General features: G+C 47.0%; 1 protein-coding gene across 2 annotated transcripts in view; it reads left to right on the plus strand.

The window, feature by feature from the left end:
• The window catches only part of LOC120927044 (catalase-like), a 44,156-nt gene that overhangs the window by 13,451 nt on the left and 17,818 nt on the right, over positions 1-12,887 (plus strand). For both annotated transcript variants that reach the window (XM_040337470.1, XM_040337472.1), the window contains exon 2: positions 3,365-3,536. In XM_040337470.1, coding sequence (XP_040193404.1) covers positions 3,365-3,536 — 172 coding nt within the window. The remainder of the gene's footprint in view (positions 1-3,364; positions 3,537-12,887) is intronic.

The following is a 12,887-nucleotide window of genomic DNA, read 5'->3' on the forward strand; positions in this document are numbered from 1 at the left end:
AAGCACGGGGAAGCCGTGTTTACATACGGCTCTCCCCGTTCTTCAGCTCCGGGGAGCGATCGCGAGGGGGCGGCTAAATAATAAAAATAAATAAACGAATAGCCGCGCCCTTGTCCCGGATCGCTCCCCGCGGGTTTCCGACCGCCGCATGTACCGGGCGGGGACGTACATGTATGCCCATATGCCTGTACATGCCATTCTGTGGACGTATATGTACATGCGGCGGTCAGCAACCGGTTAATGGGCACAAAATCGATTATCGTTTGGACGTTTTTTGAGCCGAAAAAATGAAAGACAAGTTTGGAATTTTTCTACCGAACGAACGATAATTTGAAAGATTAATATGTTTCCCGTCCGAACTGTCTGCACTAGGTATATGTAAAAAAACAAACAAAACATGTATTTTTTTATGTCCACTGAACGATTTGGCACCATCGTTTGCGCTCACGACCGTATGTTCGTTTTTCGAAAAATGAATTCGGCCGATTTTTCGTATAGCGTAGGGCCAGCATAAAAGGGTCTCACTGCTTTTTCCCAGGAAGTATGCACAAAGATTTGGGTAAAATTGGCACCCCTATTTATTACATTTTTATTGCATTATTGCAAGTATTTCTTTGGTGAAATACTTGTCTTTTTCTTTTTTTCTTCTCTGTAAGTTTGCTTTACAAACCAGAAACTGTTTCTCCCGCTAGTCGCTTGTTCTGAATATGCACATTCCTGGTGTGATCAGTTGTGGGTTGGGCTCTTCTTATACTTCCTTTGTCTTGTTTTATGCAGCTATACAAATGTGCTTATATTCCTTTGTAACACAGACTAAGAGCGTGACAGGTGAGGCCGGTGCTATAATATGGAATAATTAAAAATGTATGTCAAACCTAAAACTTTATTCAAGTATGTTTGCAATTATGTTTCACGGTTTTCTTAAAGTGGAAGTAAACCCTCCTATTGTTTTCAGCCAAGGAAGCTGCCATCTTGGCCTCTGTTTAATCTGCAACTGCCACAATGCTGCACATGTGATCAGTTATGAAACCAGCCATTGGATGGTTTGACAGTTTGATTGAGAGCACAAGCAAATGTGACATCTAGCATTTCCGGCATGCCGGGAATGTTAACTGTTTTTTTAAACTATCAAATAGATGGGTTTACTTCCGCTTTAAGAAATAGTCTTTGTAAAACTGTGTCAAAACTTCTAACCAGGAGATTCCATGTTACATCAAATTGGGCCACCCGTCAGATTTCGTAACAGAAGTGACGTTCTGTCGACACCATCTTGGTACACCCCACAATCAGCCACATTAAGCCTACAGTCTGAAGTCGCCAAGTGGACATCTTTTTACACCCACCGAAATCTTGCATTTCACACTTATTTTTACCACTAAACTGAGCTTATATCATGACATATATAGGTAGATTCAGTAAGAGTTAGGCCGGCTTATCAGTAGAGAAGCCGACCTAACTCAGAATCTACGCCGACCTATGTTTAAGCGTATGCTCAAACAGAGATACGCTTAAACATATCTAAGATAGGACGGCTTGCGCCGTCCTATCTTAGATTGCAATATTTAGGATGGCCGCTAGGTGGCGCTTCCATTGCGGTCGGCGTAGAATATGTAAATCAGTAGATACGCCGATTCACGAACGTACGCCCGGCCGCCGCAGTACTTTTACGCCGTTTCCGTAAGCCATTATCAGGCCTAAAGTTATTCCATCTATTAGATGGAATAGCAATGTTAAAGTATGGCCGCTGTTCCCACTTCGAGATTCGAAATGTTTACGTCGTTTGCATAAGTCGTCCGCGAATATCGATTTACGTAGTTTACGTCCACATCGAAATCAATAGGCCCGTGCGGCGTACTTAGCCACAATGCACACTGGAAAATGTAAAAAACGTAAGGTCAAGCACTATTAACATAAAACATGCCCCCCCTCTAACACATTTGAATTAGGCGCCCTTACGCCCGCCGCTTTAGGCTACGCCGCCGTAACTTAGCAGGCAAGTACATTGTGAATCATGTACTTGCCTCGCTAACTTACGGTGGCGTAGCCTAAATTCCTTAAGCTACACCGCCGCAAAGTTGCGGCAATGTTACTGAATCTACCTATTAGTACTTAGAAGTCCGTGACACTGTTTTGCTGTTGACTTTAAAAAGCAGCGGCAAGCCTGCTGATCTCACATGTTTGCTAATCTGACAGAAGACCGATGCTTTTACAAATAAATAACAAAACATTGTAACAGACTTCTAAATACTGTATTTCACGATATATACTCAGTTTAGTGTGAAATGCAAGATTTCAGTGGGTGCAAAAAAGTCCTCTTGGCGACTTCAGACTGTAGGCTTAGTGTGGCTATGTGCGGGTGTACTAAGATGGCCTTGGCGGAATGTCACTTCCGTTACACGATTTTCATGGGTTGCCTAATCTGACGGAACACCTGCCCTTTGCCGGTTGACAACGCTATACCACTGCCTGGCAAATTAGCAGCAGCGTTGTCAGCCTGCTCCATGAGCAGGGGCGGACTGACAACTCACGGGGCCCCCGGCAACAGAAGATTATGGGGCCCCTGGGCTTACAGATGGCCACCATGCCAGGAGGCAGTGCAGAGGCGGGTCAGCTAAAATCTCGGGATTTTCACATCAAAAGCATGTCGGTTTCGTACATATCATACTGTCCCTTGTTTTACAGAGCCTGGCAACCCTGATGGGGCCCCCTAGTGGCATGGGGCCCTCGGGCAGTGCCCGAGTGACTCAATGGTCAGTCCGCCCCTGTCCATGAGCTTATTTAGTTAGAGTGCCTATCTGATAGGAGAGTCAGGACGCCCACTAACACACAGCTCCTCTCTCTATCTGCAATGTAGAGAGCGTTCTGACTCTCCAGTAGTCCAAGGGAGGGGGCAAGCACGACACTCCACACCAGGGAGAAAGCCTTGCATTACTGTGTGGAGTTACAGACAGAAGAACAGGAAGTGAGGATTTCTCAGAAGAAATAAGGACATTTAAAAGCAAAATGGAAGGATGAGGTAAGTGAAGGAGGACTGCACTAAGGTAAAGGAAGCTATTTAGGAAAAAATTGTACCTTTACAACCCCTTTAAGGAGCTTACAATCTAAGGTCCCTAACTCACATTCATACATACACGAACCAGGGCCAATTTAGTCAGGAGCCAAAAACCCTCAAAGCATTGGGAGGAATATGGGAGGAAAACGGGGGACTTGGAGGAAACCCACACAGGCACAGGGAGAACATGCAAGGCAGGTAGTAGTACAAAATCTTTGAACATATTTTGCAGCATCTAAATTTGAACTTGAACTAATTGGAGATTTTGAAAAGCTGACCTAATGTCCCTTTTTGTTATCAATTTCTCTGTAGGAAAATACTGTCCTCACCACCGGGGCCGGAGTTCCCATTGGTGACAAACTTAACGTCCTTACGGCCGGCCCTCGGGGGCCACTGTTGATGCAGGATGTGGTGTTCATTGATGAGATGGCGCATTTTGGCCGGGAGAGGATCCCTGAGCGAGTGGTACACGCTAAAGGAGCAGGTGAGATATTGTACCACGGACCCTAAGATCAGCCTCTTTATCCCAGTTGTCTGGATTGGAGAGTGTAATGGTCACCACCGTTTACGATATTCCATTCCACCAACCCACGACAGCTTATCTGACACTCCACAATCTAGCAGACACGATCCATCCCATTCCCCAAATAACCGAGACACAAGCTCTAGTTACTGGTTTCAAAATGTATGAATGACTTTAATGGTTCCTTAGCTTTCTTATATACAGTACAGCATGTTAAAGTTAATCACAGGGACAAAGAACTCTCCACCCACACAGCACACAATGGGGGGCTTCAATACACCTTCTCTTAGACAATGACATCCAGTTGAGCTAATCATTAGTCATCCCCCAGACGTCCCTTCTCAGCAATTAGAGGAGGTAATTACTACAGCTTGATAAGTCACATTCCACATACAAAACAGTGTCATTAGCATCACACAATGAAAGGTCTTAGGAGCAGACGTACCTAGTTAGCATCTCAACAGCCTAGGTTAAGCATTTAAGTAGACACTCTTATTGACCGGTTGGGGGTCAGCATGAAATCAAACTGTAATATGTCCAGATCTCCTGCAATACATGAATTATCAGTAATGTCCCATCTCATGTAATTTATAATTAATATTTCCCAGTCACCCTATGCCCAAAAGGGGCACAGGGTGACCCTAGACCCAAGAGTCATTAGTGACGCTGGCACAGGAGTACCCCCCATCCTTCCAAAGTCTCTGGGTGTCACGGCCCATTCTGTTACAGAGAGTGTGGGCATGAAGCTGTATATACAAAGATGCTTGTGTTCTACTACAATACATATGATAGCTATGGGCACAGCTCATATCCAACCCCAAGAAGAAGAGAAGAGGGGCAAATTGGATGCTGTAATAGTAGCTAGTTATATGGGGGACACTACTCACTACCTTTGTTCCTAGGCTAGAAGAGTAGCTTCTTGGAGATACAGTATGTAGTCTGGTTACTCCCCATATAAATTTCAAAAAGTAGCGTTGTAGTAGCCCTAGTGTATTAAACCGGCACAGTTACAATTAGCAGTCTGAAAGGGTAAAGAATTTGTGGGAGGGCGGTAATTAGTGCTGCTGTAATTCTTCCTAGCCTCAATATCTGATAACACTTCCATGATTCTAATATTACTGTATATACTCGAGTATAAGCCGAGGTACCTTATTTTACCACAGAAAAATGGAAAAGCTTATTGACTCGAGTATAAGCCTAGGGTGGGATTGCAGCAGCTACTGTAAGTGGAAAAGAGGGTCAACAATGCCCATTTGCACGCCTCACTGTGCCCATTTGCACGCCTCACTGTGCCCAACCTCACTGTGCCCATTGCAGCCTCACTGTGCTCGAGTCAGTGTACCTGAAATTATTGACAGGCTGCGGGCATCCATTCATTGTTTAAAAGTCACGGTCTCCTCCTGGTCCCTTCCGTGATAGGCGTTTCTCAGCAGACACAGTTCCGCCTATCATGGACGTTCTCTCATCCTCGGACTCAGTTTCCGAGCAGACACTGGGGCAGATCCACGTACCTGCGCGTAATCTTCCGCCAGGCGCAGCGTATCTAAGATACACTACGCCGCCGCAACTTATTTATTTTATGTCGAATCCACAAAGAATTTGCGCCGTAAGTTACGGCGGCGTAGTGTATCTTTGGCGACGTAAGGGCGCGGAATTCAAATGGATATAATGGGGGCGTGTTTTATGTAAATACGTTGTGACCCGACGTAAACAACGTTTTTACTGCGCATGCGCCATCCGTGGGGGTATCCCAGTGCGCATGCTCGAAATGAACCCGGAACAAGCCAATGCTCACGACGGTGATGTCATTCTACGCAAATCCCTATTCGCGAACGACTTACGCAAAAGACGTAAATTTTTTTAAATTGTACGCGGGAACGCCGGCCATACTTGAGTACGCCTCATAACAGCAGCTTTAACTATACGCCGGAAAAAGCCGAACGCAAACGACGTAAAAAAATGCGCCGGCCGGACATACGTTCGTGGATCGCCGTAACTAGCTAATTTACATACTCGACGCGGAATTCGACGGAAACGCCACCTAGCGGCCGCCGAAAAATTGCATCTAAGATCCAACGGCGTACTAAGACCTACGCCTGTCGGATCGATCCCAGATGCCGTCGTATCTTGTTTTGTAGATACAAAACAAAGATACGACGCGGGACATTTAAAATTACGCCGGCGTATCAGTAGATACTGTATCAATCTTTGTTATGTCTCTCTTTGGGTTGGAGATCAAGTAAAGCAGAAGCCCACAGGCTGGCATTTTCAACCAAATCCTTTTCTCTTCCGTTCATGGACGCACACAGCAGCATTGACCTTAGGGTTATGTACCTTCGCTCTAGGAGAGACTAGGCAGAACAAAAAACAGCACTTTAAGTGTTAAAACACTTCTCTCAGTACAGCACCTCCCAGGGGGCGTGTCCCCCGGGTACATCCCACTCTCTGGAAGCATCCAGCCTCAGTTTTAATCTGCCTAGCTTCAGGAGAGCATGGCCTTTCTGGAGCCCATGTGCTCTGGAGATTTTTTTGCGATTTTTTTTCGCCTTTATTTGTTTTTGTTCCTGCATTTTTGGATCCTGGGATTGAAGTTTCCTCCGTTGAGGAACTCTGGTTTGTTTGGGGTGAAGCTTGGTTTTCTGTGTTTTTTCCCATCCCTCAAAATTTTTGACACTGCTTGGGGACGTCCCTAAGGTCAATGCTGCTGTGTCCGTCCATGAACGGAAGAGAAAAGAGGATTTTTGTACTCACCGTAAAATCCATTTCTCTGAGTTCATGGACGGACACAGCACCCACCCCTCTTTTGTTTGTACTGCTTGTCTACGACCTGAGGCTGGATGCTTCCAGAGAGTGGGATGTACCCGGGGACACGCCCCCTGGGAGGTGCTGTACTGAGAGAAGTGTTTTAACACTTAAAGTGCTGTTTTTTGTTCTGCCTAGTCTCTCCTAGAGCGAAGGTATATAACCCTAAGGTCAATGCTGCTGTGTCCGTCCATGAACTCAGAGAAATGGATTTTACGGTGAGTACAAAAATCCTATTTTTACAGGATTGTTTTTTTCATCCAAAAACAAAGCTCATGAGTGTCTTCTGTGGCTCATAGGCAGTCATATGTATAAATTACTTACTCAAAATTGAATGAAAATAATCAAATTCTGCAATGCATAACATGCCAACTTCCTCTACCTTAAGTGCACACCATGGCACGATGGGGTTCTTTAGAATGATAATGTTGAAAAATTTGGACATTTGCAGAAACTACATAGGGGCAGATCCACAGAGAGAGTACGCCGACGTATCTACTGATACGCCGGCGTACTTTCAAATTTCCTGCGTCGTATCTTTAGTTTGAATCCTCAAACCAAGATACAACGGCATCTGGGTTAGATCCGACAGGCGTACGGCTTCGTACGCCTTCGGATCTTAGATGCAATACTTCGGCGTCCGCTGGGTGGAGTTCACGTCGGGTATGCAAATTAGCTATTTCCGACGATCCACGAACGTACGCGCGGCCGTCGCATTCTTTTACGTCGTCTCTAGTTGGCTTTTTCCGGCGTATAGTTAAAGCTGGTGTTTTGCGGTGTATAGTTAGACTTGCCATGTTAAGTATGGCCGTCGTTCCCGCGTTTAATTTGATTTTTTTTTTTGCGCAAGTCGTCCGTGAATCGGGATGGATGTAATTCACGTCTATGTTAAAAAAAATGACGTCCTAGCGACGTCATTTAGCGCAATGCACGGCGGGAAATTTAGGGACGGCGCATGCGCAGTTCATTCGGTGCGGGGACGCGCTTCATTTAAATGAAACACACCCCCTAATCGCCGATTTGAATTCCGCCGCCGTAACTTACGGCGCAAAATCTTTAAGGATTCAAAGATAACACAAGTAAGTTATGGCGCCGTAGCGTATCTCTGATACGCTGCGCCGGGGCAGATCTTTGTGGATCTGCCCCATAGTATTTTACAGGACCCACTAATCTAGAAGGTTGGTTGCAATTCATAGTATGCATGGTTAGTCCTCGAGTAGCCACAACAGGGACATATTTTGAGGATTTCTCATTGGGAACAACAGGCCTGCTAGAAGGAATGAACTCACACGTGTAAGATAAGAGAGAATCTGCTGTATCTGAATTCACCTGTAGTGTACACAATGCCTAGTGTGATGTGTACTCAGGTGCAGAATAATACATAATACATGATTGTGCCACCTTGTGCTTGTTGAGTCCAGACTGGCACCATGCAATATCTCTGTCATTCTGTTTAACCTCTTCCTAGAGTGTGTAATATAATAGATAGCAGGGAACCCTAATCATAATAGATAGAGCAGTTAAATGCTTAGGGCCAGATTCAGGTACATTTACGTTGCTCCCCCGCGGCGTAACGTATCTGATTTACATTACACCGCCGCAGGTTTACAGCGTAAGTGCCTGATTCACAAAGCTCTTACCTCTAAACTTGCGGTGGTGTAACGTAAATCCGCTTGGCGCAAGCATGCCTAATTCAAGTGGGGCGGGCACCATTTAAATTAGGCGCGTTCCCACGCCGAACGTTCTGTGAATGCTCCGTGTTAAAATTTCCCGACGTGCTTTGCGCGAAATTACGGCGCCCCGACGTTTTTTTTGAACTGCGACGTGCGTTATGGCGTTTCGTATTCCCGGACTTCTTACGCAAAAAAAAAAGGCCTCAGAAAGCCTAGAGCCGCCTCTGGATAGTGCCCACATGTTGCCCTACTTTATTTGGCAATCCTGCCCATTTGTGCATAGTGTGCAGAGGGTTAATAAATTATCTGTGCTTTATCATGTCATGCCAAATGAGCGCTTTCACCTCTATATATGCTTAGGAGTTGTGCACAAACCTTTTTATTTCCTTGTACTACCATGGGTAACCCATACCTAAGGAATGGCAGAGAAGTTGGGCCATGAAACCCTGTCAATTTTATTTTTATTTTTTTAAACATAAGTCTATAACCTTTACCTTATGAGTAATAATGTACCCAATTGTATTCTATGTGGCTAAAAAAAAACAAAAAACGAATTTGATAGCATTATTTCCTGTTCAAATAATATGACATATTAAATTATTAAAGTAACAAGTAGCTACAGAGGGCCAGATCCACAAAAACCTGACGTAACTTAAAAAATCCAATTTAAGTTACACTGCCTTAAAGTTTCTACCTAAGTGCCTGATCCACAAAGCACTTATCTAGAAATTTCAGGCTGTGTAACTAAAATTCCGCCGGCGCAAGGCGTTCCTATTCAAATGGGGCGAGTCCCATTTAAATGAGGCGCGCTCCCGCGCCGGCCGTACTGCGCATGCGCGAAGTTACGCTACGCCGAGTTTTGAGGATCGCGACGGCTTAAAGTTGCGTCGGGGAAAAAAAAAAATGACAGCGGCATGCATTCCTGAGGGAGAACTCCATGCCAATTTTCAAAGAAAAAACCGGCATGGGTTCCCCCCCCCCCAGGAGCATACCAGGCCCTTAGGTCTGGCATGGGTTGTAAGGAGACCCCCCCACCCCGAAAAATTGACGTAGGGGGTCCCCCTACAATCCATACCAGACCCGTATCCAAAGCACGCTACCCGGCCGGCCAGGAAGGGAGTGGGGACGAGCGAGCGCCCCCCCCCTCCTGAGCCGTGCCAGGCCGCGTGCCCTCAACATGGGGGGGTTGGGTGCTCTGGGGCAGGGGGGCGCACTGCGGGCCCCCCCACCCCAGAGCACCCTGTCCCCATGTTGATGAGGACAGGACCTCTTCCCGACAACCCTTGCCATTGGTTGTCGGGGTCTGCGGGCGGAGGCTTATCGGAATCTGGGAGTCCCCTTTAATAAGGGGGCCCCCAGATACCGGCCCCCCACCCTAAGTGAATGGATATGGGGTACATCGTACCCCTATCCATTCACCTGGAGGCAAAAAGTAAAAGTTAATAAACACACAACACAAGGCTTTTTAAAATATTTTATTATTCTGCTCCGGACGCCCCCCCTGTCTTCGTTATTAGCTCTTTTACCAGGGGGGGCTTCTTCTTCCACTCTCCGGGGGTCTTCCGCTCTCCGGGGGTCTTCTCCGCTCTCCGGGGGGGTTTCTTCTTCCGCTCTCCGGGGGGGGCTTCTCCGGACTCCGGGGGGCTTCTTCCATCTTCTCCCCTCTTCCGCTGTTGACTCGGCGAACCCCGGTTCTTCTGCAGCTCTCCGGTGCCTTCTTCTTCAGCGCTGGCTGCCTGCTATGTTTGTGTGTTAGCTCGATTTCAAACAGGCAGCCAGCGCGGTCTTCTGTGGCGTCAGGGTCTTCTCTTCCTTTCTTCCGATGTTGCCTCGTCGCCTGTTGTCGCTGTAATGATGGAAGCGCGCCTTGCATCCCATTTATATAGGCATCACCGTCCCATCATGCTCCGGTAGGTACCCACGTGGTGGGTGCCTACCCACGTGCACCCACCACGTGGGTACCTGCCGGAGCATGATGGGACGGTGATGCCTATATAAATGGGATGCAAGGCGCGCTTCCATCATTACAGCGACAACAGGCGACGAGGCAACATCGGAAGAAAGGAAGAGAAGACCCTGACGCCACAGAAGACCGCGCTGGCTGCCTGTTTGAAATCGAGCCAACACACAAACATAGCAGGCAGCCAGCGCTGAAGAAGAAGGCACCGGAGAGCTGCAGAAGAACCGGGGTTCGCCGAGTCAACAGCGGAAGAGGGGAGAAGATGGAAGAAGCCCCCCGGAGTCCGGAGAAGCCCCCCCCGGAGAGCGGAAGAAGAAACCCCCCCCGGAGAGCGGAGAAGACCCCCGGAGAGCGGAAGAAGAAGCCCCCCCTGGTAAAAGAGCTAATAACGAAGACAGGGGGGGCGTCCGGAGCAGAATAATAAAATATTTTAAAAAGCCTTGTGTTGTGTGTTTATTAACTTTTACTTTTTGCCTCCAGGTGAATGGATAGGGGTACGATGTACCCCATATCCATTCACTTAGGGTGGGGGGCCGGTATCTGGGGGCCCCCTTATTAAAGGGGACTCCCAGATTCCGATAAGCCTCCGCCCGCAGACCCCGACAACCAATGGCAAGGGTTGTCGGGAAGAGGTCCTGTCCTCATCAACATGGGGACAGGGTGCTCTGGGGTGGGGGGGCCCGCAGTGCGCCCCCCTGCCCCAGAGCACCCAACCCCCCCATGTTGAGGGCACGCGGCCTGGCACGGCTCAGGAGGGGGGGGGGGGCGCTCGCTCGTCCCCACTCCCTTCCTGGCCGGCCGGGGTAGCGTGCTTTGGATACGGGTCTGGTATAGATTGTAGGGGGACCCCTACGTCGATTTTTCGGCGTAGGGGGGGTCCCCTTACAACCCATACCAGACCTAAGGGCCTGGTATGCTCCTGGGGGGGAACCCATGCCGGTTTTGTTTTTACAAATTGACGTGGAGTTCTCCCTCGGGAAAGCATACCAAATGCCGTCGCTGGAATGGGCCTTTACAAGGTGTGACTAACTTTACACTTTGTAGAACGAGCCCTAATTTTACACTTGCAAAATAACACTTACGGCACAAAAAGGAAGCTAGAAAGCTTTGTGGATCGCCTTAAGTGCTAATTTGCATACTAGCAACGGCATTTCGACTCGAAATGCCCCCAGCGGCGGATGCGGTACTGCATCCTAAGATTCGGCAGTGTAATTCAATTACACATGCCGGATCTTCTGTCTAACTTTGGAAAAAGCCTTTTGAGGATCGTTTCCAAAGTTACACACAGACTGAACAGCAGTTAAGTCGGAGTATCTCTTTTGAGGATAACCCCCAGAGTGCGGAAAAGCCCTAACTTGACTCTGGTTAACCACAACATTTGTTCCCCTGCCAATTCTTTGTCTCCCAGCGAGTAATAACCATTGACTGAAAGTTTATTTCAGAACATAGAACAAGTATGTGAACTGAAATACTGTATACTATCTATCTATCTAATATATATACACTGTGTGTCTATCTATCTATCTATCTATCTATCTATCTATCTATCTATCTATCTATCTATCTATCTATCTATCTATCTATCTATCTATCTATCTATCTATCATAGATAGATAGACACACAGGGCCATATCCTCAAAAGAGAAATGACGGCATATCTACTGATACGCCGTCGTATCCCTGTTTCTATCTTTGGAACTGATCCACAGAATCAGGCCCACAGTATATATATATATATATATATATATATATATATATATATATATATATATATATATATATATCGTGTGAGGGATTAGCTCGTGGGGATCACCTTTTCTGAAATCACAGTCTGTAAGCAGGCACTTTCTTTTAAGTCTGGCGGATGCCAGATTTTATTTATAAACGGTTTGCAGATTAAAATAAACAAAACAGTAAATTAAATCCTTGCCGTCCGGCGCTAAACTAAACAAACAGGATCTCCTCTCTATACAGTGTGGGGCTAGTCCCTGACACCCACAAAACATGCAGTAAAGCAAACCTTTTCAATCCAGCACTCAGCGCTCCCCTCACTCAGGTCCCTTCCTGAGTTTCAAGCCAGAGCCCTGTTGTGCTCTCTTCCTGGACATTTAAAGTCCAGCTGATTGTGGACTCCAGTGGACCCAAACATCCGGACCGGAATCCTAGCCAGGCCCAGAGGCTGTAAAACCCGGAATGGATTCCGGTTCAGTCTCTCATAATAGAACGTATGCGAGGTGAAATGTACCTATGATCATGTATCGCACCTCGCATACTGTCACAATATATATATATATATGAACACCTGATCATCAAAACTACTTAAATAACCAAAAGTATGTGGACACCCCTCCAAAATATTGATTTTACGTGTTTTCTGGGAAATCTTGTGGCAACGGTTTGGGGAGGTCCCTTGTCATTTCTAACATGACTGTGTCCTACGCTTCCTGCCTCGAAGCCAGGTCCATTAAGACATGGGGCCAGATCCACAAATATCGGGCGTAACTTAACTTTTCCCATTTAAGTTACACTGCCGCAAATTGGCCAAGTTAGTTCCCGATCCACAAAGCACTTACCTTGAAATTTGCGGCGGTGTAACTTAAATGTGTCCGGCGCAAGGCGTGCCGAATCTAATGGGGCGAGTCCCATTTAAATTAGGCGCGCTCCCGCGCCGGACGTACTGCGCATGCTCCGTCGGGTAACTTACCCGACGTGCATTGCGCTAACAGACGTCGCTCCGACGTCATTTTCTTAGACGGACGTCTTACGCAAACGACGTAGAGTTTGAATTTTCGACGCGGGAACGATGGCCATACTTCATAGGGCTTAGTCAAATAGGACTCAGCCCTATTTTTACACGGCGTAACTCGACGTAAACTA

The sequence above is a fragment of the Rana temporaria genome, chromosome 2, assembly GCF_905171775.1.
Source record: "Rana temporaria chromosome 2, aRanTem1.1, whole genome shotgun sequence".
Classification (NCBI taxonomy): domain Eukaryota; kingdom Metazoa; phylum Chordata; class Amphibia; order Anura; family Ranidae; genus Rana; species Rana temporaria.